Source organism: Hippoglossus hippoglossus, chromosome 17 (assembly GCF_009819705.1).
Source record: "Hippoglossus hippoglossus isolate fHipHip1 chromosome 17, fHipHip1.pri, whole genome shotgun sequence".
Lineage (NCBI taxonomy): Eukaryota > Metazoa > Chordata > Actinopteri > Pleuronectiformes > Pleuronectidae > Hippoglossus > Hippoglossus hippoglossus.
The window spans coordinates 6512633-6537767 of NC_047167.1; the positions used below are offsets into that span (position 1 = coordinate 6512633).

Here is a 25135-nt window from a genome sequence, read left to right on the forward strand (position 1 = left end):
AATGACTCAAGCTGGTTCCCTGAAACAAAGAGGTTTTAAATGGTCCTTGGTTTTCCTATGGTGTGCACTGTGGGCTACTACTGAGCTGTAAACCATATTATTGTCATAGTTAATCAACAACCTGGTCATTAACAACTACCCTACACATAACTACACAGTGTTATTCCACTTGGTACAACAGATTATGAATCACTGGAAACACTGTTTAAGTCAGAGCTGGAAAAAAAGATCGAGACCAGTGCTTGTGTTTGAATATTTTATCTCCATCTTGAATTATAAAAAGATAAAAGTAGTCAAGATGATGTTACATGAACAATATTCATACATGTAATTGATGACTGATGAACTGAAATAAACTGATGAAGACAAAGTAGATTGTTTTTAAGTTTGCTTATGTTTCTCCAGAATTCATGAAGCGGTCCATTTGAATAAAAAATATACAAAACATTAACTGACCAGAAATGAGGGACACAAGCTTTCATAGTAAAAACAAAATCAATGCTATTGCAATCTGAACATCTAGTGCATTGTATTAAACCTATATGTAAGGTTATTGATCTGGAGTAATATAGAGTCTAACAGCTCCTCAAACAACTCATTGTTTCAGATAGAGATCTGTACTTTCTTACTGTTAAGATTGTGGTCTTTATCTAACTCTTTTCTAAAATGAAGCCAATAAGTCAATCAAGATCTAAAAAAGTATAAAATCTAATTCAAAGCAGCTGAGACACGGCTGTGTGATGGGGGTCCTAGTTTCCTGCAGAGGCACATGTCAGTCGACGACGTCTCACTTAACATCTACGACCATGATATGTATAAAGAGTCCGGCTGAGGGGAGACGGTCTCCGTTCTTACTGAGCAGAGGCACGTGTCTGTATCCTGTGAGAGAGCATAAAGCGTTTGCAGTCAGCGATGAGAAACAAGGAGAATATGAACAGCTCTTTGTGCAGCGTGTGAATGGAGTTCTCTTTTGCTCGACCAGAGAGTTGATGTCTCTGTTCATTTATCAAGTGTGAAAACAAAGGACGATCAGTGCTTTAAAATTGTTGGGTTACAGTGAGGAGAAAAAAACACGACCTGACAAGAATAGCAAACATCTGCAGCCAGATACTGAACTCACCCATTTTCAGGCTGTTGAAGGGAAGTGTGTACTGTCCGACAAACTCGTTATCAGACGCTGAGTCGTGGTCTTCCACAACAAAGCGCACCAGAGCCAGATCTGGCACGTACAGGTCAAACTCGAAGCTTTCGTTCCACGAAGGGTTAAACCCTGAAAACAAGGGGAGACTTTCCCTCAGTGGTGTTTCATGGTTGTTCTGCATCAGTTCTTTCTCATGTACGTCACATTCCAATAATTATTTTGTTTGCTTTCGACCTGTTTTGCTGAACTTGAAAAGACTTGCGACATTTCCTAGAATGCATTTTGGCAGCTGAGCAGGAGTTTTTTCCGAGTGAACAAGAGGCAAGAGGTTTTACTAGAGAGTAAAAGTGCTGCGTGTGTTGTTTAGTACTGGAAGAGACGGTTTCTACCAGACCTCTCGATAATCCGAAAGTAAGCCAAAATACTGATGCTATACTGGGATAAAAATAAATACATTGCATTGGCTGTGCTCAGTTCAGTTTATAGTTTGCTTTAAAAATACAGAAATAAATGTAAAAATCCTTGAAATGCTAAACTACATCAAGATGTAAAAGAACACTCAATGTCGATGTACATAAAAGGAAAGGCACCATTGTTTTCAACAGGGTTGGTTTCTTTCACAGCAACATCTTCCGGCACTCCGTACACCTCCACTTTAACCAGCGGGTCCACAATTGAGGATTTCTTCTTGTTCAGTTTGGGGAGCTGCTGCGCTGATATAACCTGGTGGCAGATGGTTGACACATCATGTCCGATTAGAAAAAACAAACATCCTTCACATAATGGACTCATTCCTGAAGAACCGGACGCTACAGCAATTGCTTTGGATTAATGCCAGTGTCTGTGTTTGTGTTTGTATAGACAATCGTCACCATGACATGGAGCGTCTTGTGCTTCAGCCACTCTCCTCGGGTCAGAGTGTTGGGGTCAAACCCTGTGGCTTCGTCCCTCATGTAGGCTGGCTTCAGGATGTAGCCACTTTTACCGTTCACCAGGAATCTGCCCTGGTTCACATCCATGTCCAGGCACGTCGTCTGGAAGTTCAGAGCCACTGAAGAGAAATGATTAAACTGAGTGAGGGATGTATAAGACTCATTAGATCAAGATTTTCCCTTGATGGCTGCCATATTATGAGAGCGGACTGTACTATGTGATAGTCTGAGGTTTGTACCAATTTGGCAGCCGGCGTTCCACAGGGGCACAGGGTTGTAGTTGGATGAGTTGGTCCTGGAGCCTGCTGGGTAGATTCGGCTCAGCTTGTCCTCATTATGAAGGATGTAGGCATTTGCTGTAGACAAAACATCAACAACCAAACATACTGTCAATTACTGATCTGAAATTAAATGGTATCATTTAGTACCAGCAAATACAGAACATATTCGATTCTGACAGCAGTGCCATCGTAACTGGAACAACTGGTTATCAGTGTCCATTTATCAAGTTTAGAGGAAACAGGATGTTACGTGGAAAACTGACATGGAGACAAAAACATTAGACCTGATTTCACAAAGTCTTCTTTCAGAAAGCAAATTAAAGAAACAAATTTGAAATTAATATGAATCAAAACACGAAAGCTGTTTTCAGACATGAACTCTGTTGAATCTCAATACAATCGGTCTGTCTGGACTTTCTGCAGAGTTTACCTTTTACATATGAACAATGTAGCAGGAGATTTTCAAACACGTTCACAACAACACAGAAATCTCCGGAGCGTTCAGGTAAGGGTTGGTGCGGTAGGCAGAGGCGGGATGAAACTGATTCATTCTGCTGTTTTTGTCTACATTTTTGTCAGTGTCCTCTATGTGTGTGGCACTGTTTTTTCATCCTGAGATATTTGTACTCTTGTTTTTGTTTTCTTATACTGCGTATGTCCCATGTTAGAATCCTCATACACACGCCCACTCCCTTAGGGTGAATCCTCTATTTGGAAGATAGCAAGAGAAACTCTGGAGAAAATCCGGAGCCTCTCACTCTGACATTTGGAGAACGTCAGGAGATTATCAAGAGTTCAGTGCATGTCAGAAAGCAGCTTAAAACATAGAGGTGAGTTCACCCCGAGGTATTCCTCACCCGACTCCTCTGCCAGCTTCATGGCAATTCCCTCCTTGAAGGACGACATCTCGTAAAAGCTCAGGTCTTTAACGGCGTCCTCGAAGCCGTTGAAGTGGACGCTCTTACAGTAGATCACCATGTCAGACAGCTCTTTTGCTAATTTCAGCTTCTTTTTCTTCTACACGTTGAATAGAAGATAAAGGGTAAGTAAAACTCAATTATCTGCAATTGATTCATTTTCTCTCCCTTGATGGAACGCCCACCTTGCTTGGCTCTTCTTCCTTCTGCTCATCCTCATCATTTGATTCTTCTTCTTCCGTCACATCCTCGTCGTCATCTGCTGCTGTTTCAGAGGCAAAGATGGCCTCCAGTTTGCGTAACCTCTTCCCTTTGATCAGGAACTTTCCCTTTAATTCCTAGATGTCAATACACAAGCATATCAAAGAGTGTGAGTGACTGATGTCATAATAAAGTCTACAGATAGATAAGAGTGAATAACAACCTCAGGGGAAGGGAAATCTGTGGGCATGCCATCCCCCAGCGGAGTGGTAACAAGTGCACTGCCCAGGATGGAGCTCATGTGGTGGGCCATGACTTTCTGCTGCTCCACGCTGCAGTGGTTCTCCAACGAGATGATCACAGGGTAATCTGACGTCTGAAGATGACACATGACAAAGAGACAAACAGAATTCACTTACTGGAAACTACACAATAATATACAGGATGCTACACTATCCACACACACCTTGAATGCATACTCCTTGATGGTTTTGATTGTGTCTTTGAAGAGGATCTTGGAGGTGAGTGTGTAGCCGTGGTAGATCACTGGCTCATCGTCAGATCCATCCCAGCAGTCCAGCTCCACGCAGCGACAGCCCTTCAGAAGAGCCCTGAGAGAGTCACAACCAGTATTAGTGAATATCTGTTAAAAAAAGGATATTGTAAATAGAAATATCATAATATTACAAACATACAAATATGACAAATAGCCCCAGGGAGGCCTGACGTGAGTGTCAGTGTAACCCTGCAGGCAGATGGTTAAAATATGAACTTGTCTCAATGCAGCAGATCACAGGAGAGAACATTAGATTAACAGATACACAACCACATATAACATATATCATTTTTGTGTAAAATTATGAAAAATAGGGTGGGGCAGGCACAGTGTTACAGTGATTGGCCCTGTGGCCTCAAAACAAGAAAGTTCCTGCTTCGTTTGCATGTTTTCCTTGTGTCATCATGGGTTTTCTCCAGGTACTGGTGAGAGTGAATGGTTGTTGTCTCTATACGTTGACTCTGCGATCCACTGTAGACCTGTCCAGGATGTACCCTGCCTCTTGCCCAATTTCAGCTGGGATTGGCTGCAGCCCCATACGACTCTCAAACGATTAAGTGGTATAGATAATGGATGGATGGATGGAAATAGGGTGAAAGTGCTAATATAATCTTAAGCCTGGACCAATAGTATTAAACCTTTCTGACAAGCCACATTGTTCCCACTAATGGTTTCTGTAATGTCCCTATATGTTTTGTTTTTTGATGGAGTGCTTTGTTTTTGTCTACTGATTCAGGTGGTCGGTGGAGAGCTATCACCTGACATAAGCCTCTGTGCTGCTGGGCCCTTTGAGCTGATCCTCCATGAGGTAGGTGTTGTGTGAGGAGGAGATGAAGTAGTGATTCAGGGGCTGGTTCATGTCCTGGTACACCTCATTGTGATCCGAGTTCAGGATCATGGCCTCTGGGTGATGCATGTACATGAGGAAGCCATCTTTAGACAGCAGCTTCTTCGCCTTGACTGAGAGAGAACAAGAGTAAGGCAGCTGATGTGACAGTGGTGCATCAAAGCAACAATAAGCGAAGGATCAGTCATTTACACATGGACACAATGTGTGAAGGTTACATAATGCTGTCTTTCTTAAGAGGATCCGGGTTCCTTTCTTATTTAAAACTCAATCCCAGGATAAAGGATACTTAAATAACAACTTGGATTATATTATATTATTATAATAATGCATGTATACAGCATCTTTCAAGGTACCCAAAATTACTTAACATTGTTAAGAAACTGAAAAATAATAATTAAACAAACCAAGAGACTGTGGGTATATAAAAAGAATCTAATATTTTCTGATCTCTTTTACTTAGAGAAAAAAACAGCCCTACAGACTCTACAAAAAATATAATGTAACATATTACTGATCTATATATGCATAAACCCCATTGAATCCGTGGTTTTTATTGCAAACTGCATGTGTTTAACTTTATCTTGTAGTTTAACATTAACTAGTTAAAGCCAGTTTCTTCTTTGTGGCAGCACAGTGGCATCAGCTCACTGAAAGTTACACATTACCTTTCATTCTTTTATCTACACTTGGTTGTTTAATCTATAATTACTCACCAGTACAGCACACAAGCAATAACCACGCTCCCTCCCACAGAGCCGTTACACTTGGCCAAATATTTCCCATTCGGGTGTCACAGAAATCCTGCTACTTTAAACCCTAATGCTGAGCAACTGTGAAAAACAATATCACAAATTGATTCTGAAGGGTCATTCGTAAATACCAAATATGGAAAATCATTGGAAATGAAAGAAACGCATTGGCATCACTATATTAAAACCTACAAGTTACTAATTTTATGGCAAATGCAAAATACAACAACTAGAGTTACACAGCCAGCTGGTTTCCGGTTCTACCAGCTACAATGGAGCATTCAGCGCCGTGTATCAGTCCGTGATTAAAGAAAACCAGCAGAGCTGTGATGCTGAAAGCTCAGGGAACCAGAGAAGTACTGCTCCACCACACTGTGGAGAAACAACCTGAAACAAAAAACATCTTATTTCAGTTCAGGTACTGACCATGTTCATCCGGCTCATACTTCTCGATAATCTTGTGTGCAAGGGCCACTGAAGCTTTCCCTCTCTGCTCTTTCATCAGGAACTCAACTAAGTTTTCAGGACTCATGAAGCCTGTGGTTTTAGCGAACTGTCCGTAGATAACATCGATTTCCTCCCGATGGGTCAACAGTTCATAGAAGTGTTGGATCTCCGCTCCAGTCAGGTATCCAGATTTGGATTTGTCACATTGCTATATGAGAAAATTGGATAATAAATAATGGTTTAATTTACACTGAACTAACTGTTCAATAAAACTGATAAAAGATGACTATATTAGTAGTATTAAGAGGATGGGAAATAAGGTGAATTAGATCATTGTTTGACGAAATTTTTTTTTCTATTTTTCAAACAGGCAATTTACTTAAGAACAACAGTACAGCCTCTAAAAAGACAAGTATACACACGCACACACAAACACACGCCCACAATTTGCCTGAAATATCATGTTAACACTGTTTTCCTGTCTGTCTTCGTACCTTTAACGAATTACTTCATGTTCTAGGAGAGGCCTTAAAACATGGTTTGATGTTTAAATCTTCACATCAAAACATTAATCTGAAGCAGTGTGTTTTTATAGCTTCTCATTGTGTTTACATGTCATTTCCATCATTATGAAGCATTAAAAACCTCTGAGGGCATCACCTGGAAGAGCATTTCTGCGTAGTCGTTGTCCGCTTCAATGTTGATCAGACGGAGGAAGTTCTTCATCTCTGACTGACTCAGTTTGTCGTCTTTGTCCTTGTCTGCTTTCCTCAGGCAGCTGAAGATCCAACTGAAAAGTTTCTAATGTAAGGATTGGATAATTGCATACGTACAATACAAGGTATGACCACCAATAATAAACACTAAACATGATCATGTAAAGGATACTGTTCTGACTTCTGCTGGGCGTTGAGGTTGTTTAAGTTGATAATCATCTTCTCCAGGCTGCTGACCCACTGCTTGGCCTCCTCCTCGGAGCTGGCGATGAGGTCCAGGTTCTTGCGGCGGTTCTTGAACATAATGGAGAAGCAACGACCTTCCACCTGTTCTTCTGTGTTCTTCCTTAAACCCTCCGACTGTCGGCCCATCCTCACTGCTGAGACGTCATACAGCGAGACTGAAAGCAGAGAAGCTGCGTAAATTATACTGCACTAATGGTATTTTGTTAAATAAAGGAATTCCCGACCAGGACTGACAAAAAAAAAGCAGCTCTTCTGTACTTGTGGTATCTTTAGTGATTACAGACCAGCCTGCTTGGTAAACAAAGGCCTCCTGTTTGCAGTGTACTGACGTCACATTACAGGTTTGAAGGAATTGAGCTTTTAGTAAAGTTTAAAGTCACTAATGTGCAGAGATCTTGGATGCAACCTAAGGGTTGCATGTTATCAGAAGTAGCTAGAGCAATTAAGACATGACTACACCACAGTTATCAGACTGTGACATCAATAGGGTCAGTTTATGATATGGAAGCAGAAAAAGATTAAACCACTCTTATTCACAACATCGCTATCTCTCCAGACACACCCATGAGCAACAAGGTTTGTGTATGATAATACCAAGGTCTTTCAGACAGAAATATTATTTTAAAGCCCTTGACTTTAATAATTTGATGGTTTAAGTTATATCAACCCTGAAAACAGACAACACATGCAGGAGATCTCACACACATGTAGGTGGGATGCTGGGACAGCACTCACAGGTCTGTTTTGTATTGAAGGTTTTTTTGGATTCATGCCACATGGTCTTGCAGTCCTCCTGGAGTCTGTAGTAGCGGGTCTTCTTCCATGACGTGGAGCGGACCTTGAGGAGATCTCCACCCTGAAGGAGGAACTGGAGGTCCGGGTCGCCCTCCATCCCTGAGAGACCAGAGAGAACAGATGAAACATTACATTTCTGACAGTTGACTTAAACCTTAAACTCAGCCCTTCTGTCTCCCAACTTGTTTTCATCTCAAAGAGTGGATGTCCAAAACGTCACCCAGGCAGGATGATTAAAAAGCCCTTTAAGAAGCAAAGTTGAACAGCTTCACACTGATCTGATCTGATGATCAAGGTGAGGTCTCCACAGTGTGTGCTGTGGTCCGACCCTGGATGATCCCTCGGTTCCTTCTCCTCTGTGTTACACCTCAGATACCTGCTGTGCAGCCTACCTAGCAGCTTCGCGTTCACTTGTATGTCTTTCTGGCTCCTGGCACAGCGCAGTAACTCCTCAGATGAGCTGAGTTTGGCTGGTCTCCGCAGGCAGCTCATGATGCCTTCAGGTGCTGAAACGCTACTACTGTTCACAGGGAGCAAGGAGCGAGCCGTGTGTGCAGGAAGGGGCGTGTACGAGCCTCAGTCAAAGTTCAGTCAGATGACACACAAACACACACACAAACAAACACACACCCTCTCCAGCTGCTTCAGTACTGAGGAGCTGCGACACAACCTCTCCTGGACATATTAGTTTATGTCTTATTAAGACACTTCCATCTGATATGAAGCAGGGACGCGGGTTGATAAGGTCTGAAGGCAGTGACGTCATTTGTAAACATCCACACACCCTGTAAAGGACTTTAAATAACAGATTTTTTGGCTTAATTTAGCTTTTAGCTCGCTAACCATCTTAAATACCGGACTACGTCTCACCTCCTAGTAACGAAGGTTTACAGCCATTAAACTTGACTTAACCTCAGAAGAAACACAATAAATGTTTAAAATACAGCTAGGTCAATCTACGTATTTGATATAAAAAGAGAAAAACTAAATCAAACATCACGTTTCACTTGAATAATTAATAATAAAGCGGCACAGTCCACTTTTACTGAACAGTGAAGGTTCATTGTTGCTTTACGGACGCTCTCCAGTGGCGATACTGCGATACTGCAAGTTGCTGTGATTTGCTACGAAGTCTACCAGGTTTACTCGTTTAAAAGAAACACAGTCGTAAAAAGTAGCTGTAAAACAAGTTAACAGGAATTACATTACATGTCATTTAGCTGACATTTTTATTCAAAGCGACTTACAATTACAATTAGTGCATTCAACAACTATGAGGGGCCATTTTTGGTGTTCAGCATCTTGCCCGTGGACACTTCTTCATCACAGAGAACAGAGAGCTACGTTTCGTTTCGAACGTTGTTTGCAGTAATAGATTGTAGATTTCTTCTTCCCGGGTTATCTTGAGAATGTCTTGGTTTGCCATAACTTGTTTCTGCTTGCACGAATGGTGAAACTGGGCTGGATTACAAGGCCACACCTTTTGGCAGCCTATAAACAAGTGCGACTCCACAGGTGACATTATTCGATCACGTTTCACTCCATATTCTACATATGTTCCGTTGCTGGAGAAAAAAGTATCTCAGCAGCAATTTAAGTTTAAGAAAAATGAGATAAAGCCACTTCACTCCCATTGGCCCAATAATTATAAAGGGCTTTACATAATTACTCCCAACAAGCACCTTAACTTGTACAAAAAAACAGAACAAAAAATGTGTCCTACCGCTGTTTGTCTTTTCACCCCCATTCATTTCCATCCTCTCTGGATTTCTCTCTCTCTCGTGTACAGCTTAGGGTTTTTTGTCCTCGTCTCACTTGTCACTTGACCTCACATGAAGCGGCTCCTTCGGTCCATGAGCACAGGCAGACTGGAAAACCAGTTTTGTTCTTTTTTTGCTTTGTTGAATGGATTCCGAGGACAGACTGGTGTGTTTCTCTCTCCAGGGCGGTGTGAATGGTGTCAGCTCTGTAGACTCTCACACCGGTTTGACAAGCCTGCCATGCAAGCTGCTCTGCTGATGTCACAGGAAGGCAGGTCACACCTCAGCAGCAGCTCTAGCCAGCAGGCATGGGCTAAGTTTACACACTGTGTGACTTTACTGTATAGCCAGCATTCTTCAGCCAGGTTTGGGTTTCTTCAAGTGCTTGCTAATGGTGGGGATTGTTGGGTCTCTGTAAATTAACAGTACACGCCTGCTCTGCATTGAAAAGTGACCTCACACAACTTCCTCTGAATAAAAGTGACTTGACATTGTTAGCATACCACGTTATTTACTGCTCACTCATGCACCTGCAGCCAAAGGGGAAAATAATATTTGACAATCACCTCAGGAGCACTGCAATCAGGTTTTACAAGTAATACTTAGACAGTGTGGAATTATGCTATCACATTATTTCAATAGTCAAGTTCTGCTAAGGCTTTAGGCAATTATTTCCTTATCTTTTTTATTTTAATTTTATTGCCTTTTTCCTCATTTGAACAATGGTAGAGTTGGCTCACCATATAGTTGACAGTGAGTTTAGCTTTCCTTTTCATGTGTAGCTTAGCCTTGGCAGGATAATAGCACTGCAGTCACTGGTGTGTTGGGGACTCCTGTGGCTCTCAGCACTTCCCTTTCAGGCATGGCTTACTCTCAGCGCACTGTCAGCATCAGGATGAGTGAGCTTTAATGCAGCATCAGGTCCAGAGCTTCCGGAAGCGGGGTCGACCCTGTCTGAAATCCCAGAGATCCCGGGAAACAGGCAGGAAAACAGAGCCTGGTGTGGACTTTAACTTTGGTATGAGTGCTATAGACAAGTGGTTGTCAATAAACGATTTTGGTAATTTTCTTTAATGCACAAAAAAATTCATTGCAATATATTCAAGTCTGTGTCTTTGCTTGTTGGCTGTGCCTGTCAAACAAGCAAGAACAGGCCCTGCTGTTTCCTCACATACCACCAATGCCAGACATACTTTCAGAAGTTTCCCCCAAAACATTCTCATATCTCAGCGCATCAACTTTTGACAGGTGCCAACAGAACATTATGACACGACACATCTGACCGCAGATCGCAGAGTAGCAATACAAATCATTCTAAACATGCTCTGTACTGAACATATACTATACATAAGTGCAATTTTAAAGTACTTTCATTTTTCAAATAGATACCTTTAAGATATTAAAAACACTGATAAAAGAGTATATTGTTACGGAATTAATTATCCATTTTTATAAATATATCACTTAAATCAGCCTATTGAAACAATGGGCCGCATAAAGATGGATGACATGACTGCTCCCCAAAAATGAAGCCAAAGCATCTCAATCGCCACCTAGTTGCTGGCTGCAGTACAGTTCATAAATGTCACCTTTCAATGACAGAAGATGGGACATGGGCCAAACTAAAATGTCAAAGTATACATCAAACACATTTTTCTCCATGATGGTTTCTGTCATTTTAGGTATAGTTCTTCTCACAATGATTTATGTTCAAGCATTTTTTCGATTGGATTTGGTTTTAATTAGTTAGTTGAGTCTATACAAATGGGGTGAAACATTACGATGGACAGCTGAGATTGACTTGTGATTTGTCGAGCAGTTATGGTTAAAGTAACCATCCCCTGATTGCTACTGGACAGACTCTGGCTCCAAATGCATTAAATATATTCATGTGCGGGATATTTTTACTTTATTTCTGGGTAATGGTAGGAAATGTAGACACGTCATCCATGTTTATAGACAATCTATGAGTAATATATTGATGGTCCAAAATCTGATAATACTACACCAAGGGAGCAGTTTACACAATGATAACTTTTGATTACTTGGGTACAATTTTAAATACTGATTTATTTGTAATGTGTAGTATTGCTACTTTTACTCGAGTGAATGGTGTGAGTTTTCTCAAAAAAAAAGAAAAAAAGACAAACAAATCTTAGTGGAGACATTAGCTGCATCCACTGGGTGTACTGTGCACAATCTTTTAAGCGCGGGATGTAAAAAGTATAAAATACTGAATATCTCCTCTTTAAAGACGGAAATATTTATACGTGTAACATTATGCTGATTGTTTCTGACTTCTTCAGATTTTAACCATATATTATTTTGTTAATTAGCAGTGTATGCCACACTCAAGATGGCGGCACCTTCGTCCTTCCTCCCGGGTTCGTACGTAAATCGTTGCGTCACGTTGCGGAACAGCAGCGGAAGTGTCGGGACGCAGTTCTGCTGTGTCCCGCTTCTTGTTTACGCCGGACACAGTTCAGCGGCGGAGCGTCTATACTGCCAGATCCTCTGCTCCACTGTGTTTATACCATAGATTGTATATAAAAGGTTTATACACATGTTTTTACCCGGAAGTGACCGTAAATAACAGAAGTCTTACTATGATGTCACTTTACATCAACATGTTTTTATCCTTGAGGAGTGGTTCCACGTCGGAAGTTGTTTTTTTTTACCTGTTGCGCATCGTCCCGTGGTTTTTGCTCAGCGTGTGTGTGTGTGTGTGTGAGAGAGAAAGAGAGAGAGAGCCAGAGAGAGAGCGAGAGCGAGAGAGAGACAGACAGACAGACAGACAGACAGACAGGTTCAGAGAGCGAGGGAGACAGAGAGAGAGGGAAAGAGAGAGACAGACAGATAGATAGACAGAGAGAGAGCGAGAGAGACAGACAGAGGAACAGACAGAGAGAGAGAGAGCCTACTGTCCATCACCTTAAGTTCTTTGGGTTAACATTTTCATATAACTTCAGCCCTTGTGAGGTTTCTGGTGTGACCACTGTATTTTAAAAGTAGTCCTGTGTACTCAAATAAAAACTTGTACTTTACAGAATGAAGCCGTGCACCTTTCCGCTCCTGCAAATATTAAAAAAATAAAAAATATAACTTGTATTACAAATGAATGGATTCAGTCAACAGAAACGCTGGAGTGCCTTTATCTTGAAAACGGGTACAGGAAGTGTTGCAAACATTTACATTTGTGTCATTCAACAGAAAATAAAGATATGTCTTCAGAAATATTCGACAGAAAATAAAGATATGTCTTCAGAAATATTCAACAGAAAATAAAGAAATGTCTTCAGAAACATTCGACAGCAGGTGTGTCACCTCTCATCTGTTAACATGGGCGCGGAAATGAAAACCGAGCTGTTCCGCTGCCGTTCCGCGTCCAATGTGTGGCCCGGGCGTCAGTAGCGCGTGAAGCAGTGTTGACAGGAGCGTAGTTGTCGGCGGAGCGGCGGCAGCAGACAGCATCACCGACGCCGAATGGAGTAATCACAGACTTATTATCCCACACAGCGTCTTATTTACAAGCATTGTTTACACCGTACAAACAGCGAAGCCATGGCAGACGACCAGTCCTCCCAATCCTGGTCAATCGACAAGGATGACTACGAACTCAACGAGGTGATAGGTGAGTAGCTTAGCTTGCTAATGCTAGCAGCCTAGCCTGTCTTCACAGCGGTATCGGCTGCTACTAGCCAACTAGCTAACAGAGGGCCAGTGTGTGGCCACAACCCGATGCTACATAACAGGGAGGCTAACAGCCCGGTTCTCCTCAGGCCAGGCCGAATACATGACCAGCTTCTGCTAGTTGGAGAGCTACAGTGAGACAGCTTCTTAGTAAGTCAACACGAAGCTAAACGGCTAGCTAAGTTAGCCCACTGTGAGTGTAGGTTTGAACTGTGTGGTTGTCTTTTCCCGAAGGTGTGATTACTGCTTACAGTCAACTCATACTATACACGAGTCTAGGTAGCTCGACCGAGCAAGTTGCTCTGATGTCGCATCTTGCTGTTATATCTGAGTGGGTTCTGCGCGTCACTGTGTTATTCTGTCAGTGACCTTAGTCGACCCAAACTCCGCACCCTTTCATATTAGACATAAAATATCTTAGACAAGCTGTCATATTATGTAAACTGAAGGGCCTTCCTCCTCTATTCCTTCACCGCTTCAGTTTCTAAATAATGGTGTTCTCTTCAGGGAGTGGAGCCACTGCAGTTGTCCAGGCAGCCTACTGCAAACCCAGGAAGGAGAAGGTGGCCATCAAACGCATCAACCTGGAGAAGTGTCAGACTAGCATGGATGAGCTCCTGGTGAGAAACCATTGCAAACTGTGGGCCTGCATCTGCAGTCCAGATGTTCTATATGTGTGTGTCTGTTTGCCAGAGGTTTGATACAACCCAAGTAAACACTAATAAAGACAAATTAGAACAGAATTTTACACAGGAATACTTTCGATTTATTCACAATTTTGGGATATTAGTATTTATTTGGAACAAAACCACAAACACTTAAGAGTCAGTTTCCTATACATTTATTTAATAATGTTTTCAATCTCAAATTGTCATGAAGCAGTCCTGCTTATTGTTACCCACACAAATCTAACAAATATAGGATGACGACTTGTGTACTATCAATATAATAATATCTCTGCTGGTTGTCATCGTTTTCATCTAACAATATATCATCAGCAAATGCATGACACAGATCGAAGAATAACTAATATGCAGTTTTGCACACTACTTGTTTATCAGAGAGAATAATGTATCTAAAATGTTAAGACATAATAAAAAAAAGAGTGATGACTCAGCTCTGCATCAGTCACTTCCTCCTCATCTTTGTCCAATTATTGATTTGCAAAGTCTGTTGTGCATTGATATTCAAATTTATGGAACGATTGATTTGAATATATCATAACATTGCCCTTTCTGCCAGGACCTACACCTACTCAGTGCTTATATAATATATCAAGGTCCTGAATTCACCTTTGTCTGTCATCTAGGTTAAAAATGTCTTGGCTTTGTGACCAGGTGATGATGTAACGCAGGTCACCGTCTGGAGTCAGAGGCACTCAGCTACCCTGAATTAGGTTTTCGCCATTTTAACATGGAGGGTTTTTCTGTAAACAATGACTAATAGCAGGGACTGGGTTGATTCATTCAAGCCACACTTTGACTCATATTTTATTAAATGGGCGTTCACTTTAAAAGAAACTCCTTGTATGACCTTTTATCCCACGTTTTCTTCACTGTGCAGAAAGAGATCCAGGCTATGAGCCAGTGCCACCATCCAAACATTGTGTCTTACTATACCTCCTTTGTGGTGAAGGATGAACTGTGGCTCGTGATGAAGCTTCTCAGTGGTGGTAAGTCCCTCAAAAGAAAGAATTTTTTTTCTGCTTGACTTTGAATTGACTTTATTTAACCTGCTTCTTTTATATCACATAAACTCCGGTTTAAACATGATGTTGAAGCCATGTGGAGTCTGAAAACCGCAGTAAGGGTGTTAGGCTTAGGCCCAATTCATGCTTTTGCGTTGGAGCTACGCCGTACGTACGCATGTAGCATATGCATGGGGCCAACACCATTGTGAGCATTCATAGTTGTGTGCAGGTGTGGTCCTCTTATTTACAGTGCTGACCACTGTTTACTTCAGAAAAATGGCGACTGTTGCTCAGCGGATCATATTGGAGTTAGAGCTGATAGATATTGAAGAGCATTTACTTTTTCTTAAAGACCTGCAACAAAAAAAATAAAGACGTTGTTCGCGTTCATTCCTTCAGCTCAGTTTAAAATATACATATATATGTAGTGGGAGAGGACACAATATTGGCTTGATCATGTCACAACATTTTATTTAATAGGACATTAAATGTGGCTGGTAATATTGCTCAATGTGTGAAATGACTCTTTCTTGAAAAGCAGCAAAGCAGCAGTTTGAGAGTTTAGGAAATAAGCTTAATTTCTCTCTTGCTGCGTTAGTGGAGAGAATTGATATCACTCTCTTTTCACGTGTTTCTCTTGTATCTGTTTAGCATGAAGCTACAACCAGCAGCTTAGCTTTGCATAATGAATGTGAACATGGAGAAACAGCTAGCCTTGCTCTGTTCTGATCTGCCTCCGTGCTCCTAAAGCTCACTAATAAAAAAGAAAACAACAGACACAAACGTGTAATAATTTTTTTGGTACAATTAGGTGGTTAATTGTAAGGTCACTTGCAGTCTTTGGAGATCAGGTGTTGTTGTTGGCAGGACACATGTCTTACTTTATTTACAGTACAAACTACTGCCAGACAAATACCTTCAACTACTTGCCAAACTATAGATTCCTTCCATGTACTGTCTCCGCCTCTCTGTCAGGCTCTGTGTTGGACATCATCAAACATATCATCTCTCGTGGCGAGCACAAGACCGGGGTGTTGGACGAGGCCAGTATCGCTTCCATCCTGAAAGAAGTGCTGGAGGGGCTGGAGTATCTTCACAAAAACGGGCAGATTCATCGGTGAGTTGCTCTGGTGTGTCACCTGTCTGCAGGGTACCAGCTGGTAGACTCAGTGTCCCATCAGACATCCTCACTCAAGCTCAGCTCACTCAAACACTGGGCTTATTGTCACTGCATATGAGTGTCGGTTTGAACTAGATCTCGCTTCTTCAATATTTAATTCACTCGTAATATATAATTAAGCAGGTGTGTTTTACATAAAAGTTCCTCCGAGGAACATTGAACCAACACTGTGAAGACAGCCTCTGTTTTTTATTTTTTTCGTGTTGTCTGTACGTCTGTCCATCCGTCTGATTCTTGTGAATGCTATATCTCAAGAATTAATGGATTCGATTTTTGTAGCCAAAGGTCAACGGCCAAGGTGGCCTCACAAAGTATGTCTATGTTTTTCTTAAATGTGATATCTTAAGATCAGCTTGGGAATGTCATCAAATTCTTTACAAACATTCACTTTGACTCAAAGATGAACTGATTACATTTTGGTGGTTAAAGGTCAAAAGGTCAAGGTCACATGGCCATGGGTTGAACTCAATACATCAGGAATGCCTAAAGGGAATTTCCTCACATCTGGCACAAACATTCATTTGGACTCAAGGATGACCTGTATAGAATTTGGTGGTCAAAGGTCACGGTAGCTTCAAAACATGTGTTTTTGGCCTCTTGAATGTGATATCTCAAGGCTGCTTGAGGTAGTATCTTCAACTTTTATTCAGTTGTCTCTTGGACTCAAAGATAAATGATTATGTTTCAGTTGTCAAAGGTTAAAGTGACATTTATATGAATCTGGGGAAAAAAAGCTAAAATATATACACATAAGCTGCACCGGTTGACGGAGGCATAAAACCGCAGTGTGGTAGTTCTAGTTTTATTTTTTTATTGTTTCAAATGATCAGACTTGTGTCTTGAAGGGGTTTCTTCACTGTCATTATTGCAACTTTATTAAAACATTTATTTAACGTTAAACTTCTCCCCTAAGTTTTGGGTGAAGTGCCTCTGCATGGAAATTATAGAAATATGCATAGTTTGCACTTGGTGTTTGCGCACAGAAATCAAGAAGAATGAGATGAAGCAGATTAAATATAGAGCTTTACCTTATTCATAGTGTGTAGAGTGTTTGTTCATTTAGATAGTCTGTCAATCATCTCTGACATGTTATCTTAAATGTTTGTGGCGATTTAATCTTTCTTCTCTTCATGCATAGGGATGTAAAGGCTGGAAATATTTTGCTTGGGGATGACGGCTCAGTGCAAATTGCTGGTACAGTGTTTTCTCTCCATCTACCGTCAAATGATACTCTATGTAGTTGCACTTTGCAATCCTGATACATACAGTAATACATAATGCAAATGAACTACTGTACAAAAGATAGTCTGAATCTTTGAAATCAATTTAACATGCCCTTTTCTTCATTTTTTCCCTGTTTCATTCACTCAAATGTACACACACGGTGTAGACTTTGGTGTGAGTGCCTTTCTAGCAACAGGAGGAGACATGACTCGGAACAAAGTTCGAAAGACGTTTGTGGGGACGCCGTGTTGGATGGCCCCGGAGGTCATGGAGCAGGTAGGAGGCTTGTTTTGTAGATTACATCTTTCTCTGCCTCATAACTTAAATATAAGAGAAAGACTTAAGAGCTTTGTTCACTTGGTTCTGTTTTTCATCCACAGGTCCATGGCTATGACTTCAAAGCAGACATCTGGAGTTTTGGGATAACAGCCATTGAACTCGCCACAGGGGCTGCGCCATATCACAAATACCCACCAATGAAGGTAAGTGTTGTTGCTCTTACTGTCTATTTTCTTTATTTCAACAGAGGGATATTATAACACTTTAAACGGCTCAAACAAAATCCTGATATCATTAAGTTTCGGTTTGTGTCTCTTCACAGTTAACAGTTCATCTTTATAAACTGTGAATCGACTAAATCAGACCTTTGCCTTTCTGTAGGTGCTGATGTTAACTTTGCAGAATGACCCTCCCTGTCTGGAGACGGGCATCACAGATAAGGAAATGGTGAAGAAGTACGGAAAGTCCCTCAGGAAGATGCTCTCCCTGTGTTTACAGAAAGATCCTGAAAAAAGGTCAGTTAGTCCCAAAACCCTTTTTTTTTTGCCTAAAACCGGATAAGAGTTCTGTTTGTTTTGCTTCATTGAATTTAATAAGGAGCTGTGTCTCTTTCTTATTTAGGCCAACTGCTGCTGAGTTGCTGAAACACAAATTCTTCACTAAATCCAAGGTGAACCCTGCATTAGTAATAGGAAAATGAAATGAAAATGTTTTGGGATGTTTGAAAGAGAACCATTATCGATCCTGTAATAAATGTTTATCTTCCTGTCACAGAACAACGAGTACTTGCAGGAGAGGCTTCTACACAAAGGGCCAACAATAACACAGCGATCAAAAAAGGTCTACTGTTACTAGAGGATTGTGAATATACAACCTTGTGTTGCCGTGAACTGGTGTGTTGTCTGGTGCATTGTCCAGGGTGTGTCTATAATTATTATTTTAATGCATTGTGTAGGTGCGTCGTGTGCCTGGCTCGAGTGGCCGCCTCCACAAGACGGAGGATGGTGGTTGGGAGTGGAGTGACGAGGAGCTGGACGAGGAGAGCGAGGAGGGTAAAGCTGCTGTTGCAGCTCTGCGGGTGAGTCTTTGCATGCCTGCGTCTCCCAATACTCAATCGGTTTACTTTACAAGGCCACCATACTGTATATTCTCAACGCACACAGTATCCTTTTAAACAGCAGGTGGTGCTGTTTGAGTGCTGGAGTTCACTTTTTTTGTTTTGAGGCCTACCATGTCATTGTCAGTGTAGTTCAAGTTTAGGTTACTCAGATAAATACAATAAGAAAGTCCCATTTCCCAAATTTAATTAGAGCTAGAAACGGTTTGTTCTATGTTCCATGTTTCTGCAATATTCAATTCAGTTTTATCTTTATTGCACCTAATCTCAACATACATTATTTCACTGACACTTTCCATGTGAAAAGGTTGAGACATTACAACATTATAGAGAGAAACTACAGATCCCACAATGAGCAAGCAGAAAAACTAATTATTTTAGCAATTTTAATTAAAAACAGAAAGCATAAGAGTATAAAATAACAGGAACAATTATTAAATTAAATAGGATTCATGATTTTAACTGTCAGAATCAATCCTTTGGAGAAAAACTGTCACCTGGCCTAAAACACCTGCTGAGTTTTCCTGTATAATTGTGTGCGTTTGTGTTTACATTCAATTCATGTCTGGGTGAGGGATTTTATCGTCTGTTGACTGTGATTCCAGTGAAGCCTTGTGTTTGACGTCACCTACCGTGTGTCAAATTACTTCAATCCTGTAATACTTCATCAGTCCATACATTTGGGGGATAAAAGGAGAATTGCATGTTTTTAATCCTGACAATCTGTCATGTCCATTCTGCAGTCGCCCAGAGTGAAGGACGGGTCCCAGAATATGGAGGTGAGTCCATTTGTAGTGGACATGACCTTAAAATCTTGATTTATCATGATGTCTTGAAAGCACAATCTGCATGACTGTCTTATGTGTGTCCTCTTTTGTTTTTTTCCATTCATGTAAAGTTGAAAACCCTCACTTGATAAATCTGCAAATTCGTGTCTCTTAGCTTTTTCCACCAGTAGCTGGCTCCACAGGACATCTGCAGCCACCCGCTGCAGCACATGCGGGCCCTGTGAGTGCGGGCAAGACAGGAGAGGATGCTCCACCACAGGCTCCCATGCAAACAGCGAGCCTGTCACTTGTGCCCACTGCTCAGGTAAAAACAAAGACGGAGAGTGCTTAGTTAGCTCAGGCAAGTGCAAATGTGTTCTCGATAATTTGGGATTTTTGCACACCGATTATTTTTCTGTTGCAGGATCCTTCTGCAGCCGATGCTAGTGTTCCCATCAGCCTCGTCCTGAGACTGAGAAATCTCAAGAAGGAACTCAATGACATCCGGTTTGAGTTCATGTCCGGCAGAGGTAGGAGCAATTCACAAATCTTTTTGTCCCTCTCACGTGTACTTTTATAATCCAGTCTCATGTCTTTATTTTGGGATTTTCCTTTCTGCGTCCCAGACTCTGCTGATGGAGTTTCTCAGGAGTTGGTTTCAGCCGGGCTGGTGGATGGGAGGGACTTAGTCATTGGTAAGTTTCAGAAATAGCATTAATTAATTATTAATTAATTATTTTTCCTCATTGATTCAAGTATAATGGCAGTTTAAACTGAGGCGCTAGGTGTCACGTTTCCATCACTTCAGATCTGGGCTGGAGCCGATTAACACCCATGTCATTTAACCCGGGTGTGGATGCCAATAAAATCCATTCCCGTTGCAGAGAAGAGCCACGGGTAGAGGGTGTTAGTGGCTTTTTCGACCAATGGAAAAGGAGGTTTAGGGAAATGGCACAGTATGGTGGCATCTTTACAGTTGCATAGATTTGATGAAGTCACTTCACTGCTCTAATGTTCCTTTATCTCTCTCTAGTATAGAAAATTGGTAAGATATGATAGATTATTTTATTCAGATCTACTTTGGTATACCCTCTATGCCTAAATTACTAAAATATTTGGGGGGAAAAAGGATTTGAGTGTGATTTAGATAGATAGGTGCTTTATTGATCCTGAGGGAAATTTAGGAAGATTTGTAGTAGGTTTGATAAAGCTAGAAAAACGGTATGTATGACCTAAATACATCCAGTATATGATTTTATTATGCAGATTGTTATGCAGACTGAAACACAAATTTCCTGTTTTCACCACTTGGAAGAAGTCTTTATTTAAAATCCTGATACTAACCTTTCTCACATTCATTGGTAATCTGATGTAGTCCTCTAATTTTTTTAAATCTTTTGTCTAGTTGCTGCCAATTTGCAAAAGATTGTTGATGATCCTCATAGTAACAAAAATCGGACCTTTAAACTGGTGAGTACATGGACATAACCATTTATGGATTTTGTAATATAAATGTATATTTTACAATCTGTACTACAGACATTTTTTTCTTTTTCTTTTATCATATTTTTCTTTTTTTTCTTTTGCTCCCTGTCTTCCAGGCATCAGGTGTGGAGGAGTCTGAAATTCCTGATGATGTTAAACTCATCGGATTTGCTCAGCTCAGCATCAGTTAAATCAAGCCGAGCCAGCAAAAAGGGACTGAAACAAATGGTATTGCACAGCTGAATTGTAGTCAGTTCCAAGAGACCACTACTGCCAAAGAGAGGAAGAGGAGGAGGAGGAAGAAGATGATGATGAGACGTGAAGCTGGCAGGACTGTGACACTACTGCAGGATGCATGAGGACCACATTGAGACGAGGCTCAGTTCATCACAGGAATCACACTTGAAACGTTTACAGTGCGCTTATACAGTAAATGGGAGAACGGATGCAATCAGCTATATGAACTCCTAATTTCTTTCCCTTTGTTTTGTTCCCTCTTCATACATAAGCACAATCCAAACATCTCCTGCCAGTACTGGAAGTGATTGCCTTTTTTTTTTTTTTCCTTAATCAATAGTGCCACAAAACTCATGTGTTGCGCGACCTTACATGGCACTTTATGTTACATTGAAATTGAAAAGAATAAATTCAGCCTTAGGTGCTCAAACAATAGATTTTACCAGTGTGATTGGTGAAAAATTAAGTCCATTTGTGATTATTTGGTGTATTCTATTAACACAGATTTACGAAATCTAAAAGGAAACCCTTGTAAAATCCGATATAAACACACTGCAGCATAGTTGCAGGGTTAAATCTGTAAATTCAGATGGGTTTTTATATAAAAATGACCAGATTACTATATAAAGCAGTACAATGGGCTCTCCTCCACAGTATCAGTGTGCGGTGATTTTGTTAAAGCATAGAAGTGTTAATGCTTTGACTGCACTGCTGTAATCATTCAGATATAGGCAAATCAGATGTAATTGCTGTGTCTCATAACTAGTTTCAATATGTTGTCCGAGGCCGTTCTCCTGAGGTATTAATGACAGGCTTGTTTTTAAAGATTGAGACCTTCCTCATATTCTTGTACTATGCAATCGTTGTTTTCTTTTCACCGAATGTGACCATTAGTCGCTTATAATATTTCTCTTGGGATGAATAAAACCACTTTTTGTGCTTGTACCTCAAAAGAAGTTCATAAATTGCAACCAGCAAAACGGGCGTCTCTAAGAATCAGCAATGGGCTTGACTTACATTTTCACAAGCATGTCGATAAAGGGAAAACTTAACACACCAACAGTCACGGCTGTTTGCTTTTTTCTGTACCCTTTTAAGGGTCTTACCCTTTTTAGTGATAAAACAGCTGAGAAGAATTATGAGTGCTGGTGATGAGTGTTGCATCTCGAAGCAGCTTGCATTACAGGTCGACTGCTGATGAACTTCTGGGGAGGTGTGCATGCTCAAAAACTGAAAATGTTCTATCAATGTGAAATAAAGTTTAAAGGGGCAGTTCAACCTAATTGCAAAACCAGTGGCTTATAGCCATGGAGATTTGGTTTATTTGTTGTCAAGGATTTAAATTATTTGAGATTTTTGGCTCCAGCCCAATACAATAGCGGAGTAGTAAATTAAATTTGTAGCTATGGTGGCTTTAGACCAGTGTCAGCCACTCTGTCGACCATTGTCATCCACATTGAAATAACTCCTGTAACTATTGGATGAATTGTAATGACAATTATGAAATAGGTTCACTTGACTTAAAGGTTCGGTGTGTAAGATTTAGTGACACCTAGTGGTAAAGTTGCATGTTGCAGCTGAATACCCCTCACCTCACCCTCCCCTTCCAAACATGAAAGAACCTGCGGAAGCCTTCAGTTGTCTTAACAACCCTAAAGGTGTTTAGTTTGTCCAGTTTGAAGTATTTAAATATAAAGAGCCCATTCTAGGGTAAAGAAAACAATTTGTACAATTTAGATGAAACACTAGTAATAACATCACTAGGAATATTTTATATAAAATGTTTGCCAATAGATCCCTTTCACCTAAATCTTACACACTGAACCTTTAAGTAATTGACTTTTCATCTAGGTCGACTATAAGGTCAAAATAATGTCCTCTCAATACGGTGTTTTTTGAAAAAAGCTAAATTAATGACTTTCATTTTGACCTAAGCTCTTCTTTGTATTTAGTGCTATAGTAAACATAGCCGCTAAATATCAACATGCTACAATTGTCATTGTGTGCATGTTGGCAAGCTGCTCATATCACTGCCGAGCTGAAGCATGGCCACGGGCACGGCTGTAGAATTTTGAGTCTTGTTGGTTCATATACTTTTCTACTTCTACTTCTGGAGACAGGGACTTTGTTCATCTGGATAAATCATTGGACCATTGTGGGTTTCTTTTAACTTGAAGTTTCTAAAAAAAATAATTGTGATTTATTGAAAAGGAGACAATGTTTGGAATGCTAGCAGCCTGGCTCTATGGATGGTGAGGCCCTGACTTGACCCATCACGGTCAAGTCAAGTCTATTAGGTTGACATTTAAGTTTTTGGGAAAGATTTAATCCCATGATATTAAGAAAAATAATTTTGGTCCCCGCTCAGCAATTCCCGAAACTTGGATCTTCTCCTGACTTAAACCAAATACCTGCAAAACTCAGCCATGGGCGCACACCGTGTTATGTGCTAATGAGTAATAGTTGGTATGCCGAAAGCCACTGTGAGAGACTCAGCATATGACTTAATAGATGCTAATAGATGATTATTTCAATGTAGGTTTTCAGGGCAGTGAAATTCAAATGTGACTGCATGGCTGGATTCCACTTTTTCATATATTGGGTGAAGTAACCCTTAAATCTTTTCCAGAAGCCATTTATTACTTTAGTGTTTTTGAGTCACTAGGCAAGTTGTGTTCACAGTGTGTAGTCTCTTCAAACAACAAATCACTTTTGTCACTCCCAGTGTAGCTGTACGGTTGTTTTGTACCATGTACCAAGGGCTGTGATACAGCTCCTGGTTTAGGTACTGATGTAAATGGTGTATGTAAAGAAGTTGTAAATGTACGTATGATAAACTCCATGCAATGTAACACCAACAGGTTTGTATGTAATGATGTGACCGTTTAAATGTTCATGTCAAACAAAAGGAACATTTCACTTGTAAATATGGATTATGACAAATATCCTGAGACTCGTGTTCAGTACATAGAGTTACATTTGTTTTGTAGTGTTTTCCACTGTTTGCCTTTGTTCGAGCATCACTAGTCATGCACAAAATATTTGTTCAACTGGCACCTTAAAGATATGTTAACATGCATATTTTTGGAAGAACATGGAGGCTTGTAACCACACCGTCTGTGCTTTGGCATCCTGATAAGCAGTTTTACTCACTGAAACCTGTTCAAGGCAAATGGATAAAAAGAAAACAGCTGGCACAAGTTACACTTTTTTCTCTCTCAGTGTGTTTGTGTGATTTTGATGATCAATTGATTGATCATCAAATTCTTTAAAGTCAAAATCATCCAGAATTCAAAATTTCTTTCCCTTCTTCGTTTGCTCATCAGAGAACTATCATCCTGCCTCATTGTGGTAGCACTGAATGATTAGTATTAACTGAATCAGACGATTGGCAAGTAAAAGTAGATCATTATGTATATTTTTAAATATGCTTAATCTTAGAATATGTTCATCCACAAATGCATAATTTGAAGTGGAATAGTTGTGAAAACATACAAATGAGATTCATTGACTAATTATAGACATTGTTGGAAAAGGTGGACACATGCACAATTATTTTTAGTACCTTAATAAAGTCACATTATGGAATCCAATGAGGGAGGACAGTGTCTGTTAAAAATATGATAAAACTGAGTTTTTGTTATTTATGTGCTTTTACATGTCCATTCGCCACCATTAGCAAACAGCTTAGATTCAACTGTTTACACTCTTAGTGACGAGTCCGGTGGCTAAACACTCATGTTGACACTGTTTCACGACAATTGACAAGTTTTGTCAAACGCAACATCTGCTGTGTGAAAATGGTGAATTTCAGAGAGATTCTGGCAACCATCAGAGATTTGGGTTCTTTCCAGAAGGTTCTCATTCTTGCCTTA

At 40.5% G+C, this 25135-nt stretch overlaps 2 protein-coding genes across 3 annotated transcripts; one reads left to right on the top strand and one right to left on the bottom strand.

Moving 5' to 3' along the window:
• Positions 1 to 400: 400 nt before the first annotated feature.
• LOC117778911 (1-phosphatidylinositol 4,5-bisphosphate phosphodiesterase delta-1-like) lies at positions 401 to 9814 on the bottom strand. 2 transcript variants are annotated; one of them, XM_034614813.1, is made up of 15 exons: positions 9555 to 9814; positions 7772 to 7930; positions 6963 to 7191; positions 6735 to 6864; positions 6054 to 6282; positions 4787 to 4988; positions 3939 to 4083; positions 3696 to 3848; positions 3457 to 3609; positions 3212 to 3371; positions 2313 to 2429; positions 2014 to 2192; positions 1732 to 1864; positions 1121 to 1270; positions 401 to 879 (listed from the first exon to the last, which is right to left on the bottom strand). In XM_034614813.1, the coding sequence occupies exons 1-15, from the start codon at positions 9586 to 9588 to the stop codon at positions 788 to 790; spliced, it is 2265 nt and encodes a 754-aa protein (XP_034470704.1). In that variant the 5' UTR covers positions 9589 to 9814; the 3' UTR covers positions 401 to 787. The 2 variants fall into 2 exon arrangements, with proteins under 2 accessions (XP_034470704.1, XP_034470703.1); XM_034614812.1 differs by lacking the exon at positions 9555 to 9814 and adding an exon at positions 8224 to 8381.
• Positions 9815 to 12914: 3100 nt separating this feature from the next.
• Positions 12915 to 23183, top strand: LOC117778925 (serine/threonine-protein kinase OSR1-like). The gene is made up of 17 exons (XM_034614841.1): positions 12915 to 13222; positions 13789 to 13901; positions 14845 to 14953; positions 15947 to 16088; positions 17290 to 17345; positions 17542 to 17651; positions 17756 to 17857; positions 18036 to 18169; positions 18276 to 18324; positions 18429 to 18494; positions 18610 to 18732; positions 19515 to 19550; positions 19714 to 19863; positions 19963 to 20068; positions 20165 to 20233; positions 20944 to 21008; positions 21140 to 23183. The coding sequence occupies exons 1-17, from the start codon at positions 13153 to 13155 to the stop codon at positions 21212 to 21214; spliced, it is 1575 nt and encodes a 524-aa protein (XP_034470732.1). The 5' UTR covers positions 12915 to 13152; the 3' UTR covers positions 21215 to 23183.
• Positions 23184 to 25135: the final 1952 nt, after the last annotated feature.

Excerpts from the sequence above, each read along its gene's own strand:
- LOC117778911 (XM_034614812.1), bottom strand. The coding sequence starts at position 8,323 with ATGAGCTGCCTGCGGAGACCAGCCAAACTCAGCTCATCTGAGGAGTTA. Across the intron at positions 7,192-7,771 it reads CTTCAATACAAAACAGACCT|TCTCGCTGTATGACGTCTCA; the intron begins GTGAGTGCTGTC and ends CTCTGCTTTCAG. Across the intron at positions 3,372-3,456 it reads AGGAAGAAGAGCCAAGCAAG|AAGAAAAAGAAGCTGAAATT; the intron begins GTGGGCGTTCCA and ends TTCAACGTGTAG.
- LOC117778925 (XM_034614841.1), top strand. The coding sequence starts at position 13,153 with ATGGCAGACGACCAGTCCTCCCAATCCTGGTCAATCGACAAGGATGAC. Across the intron at positions 13,223-13,788 it reads CGAACTCAACGAGGTGATAG|GGAGTGGAGCCACTGCAGTT; the intron begins GTGAGTAGCTTA and ends TGTTCTCTTCAG. Across the intron at positions 21,009-21,139 it reads AAAATCGGACCTTTAAACTG|GCATCAGGTGTGGAGGAGTC; the intron begins GTGAGTACATGG and ends CCTGTCTTCCAG.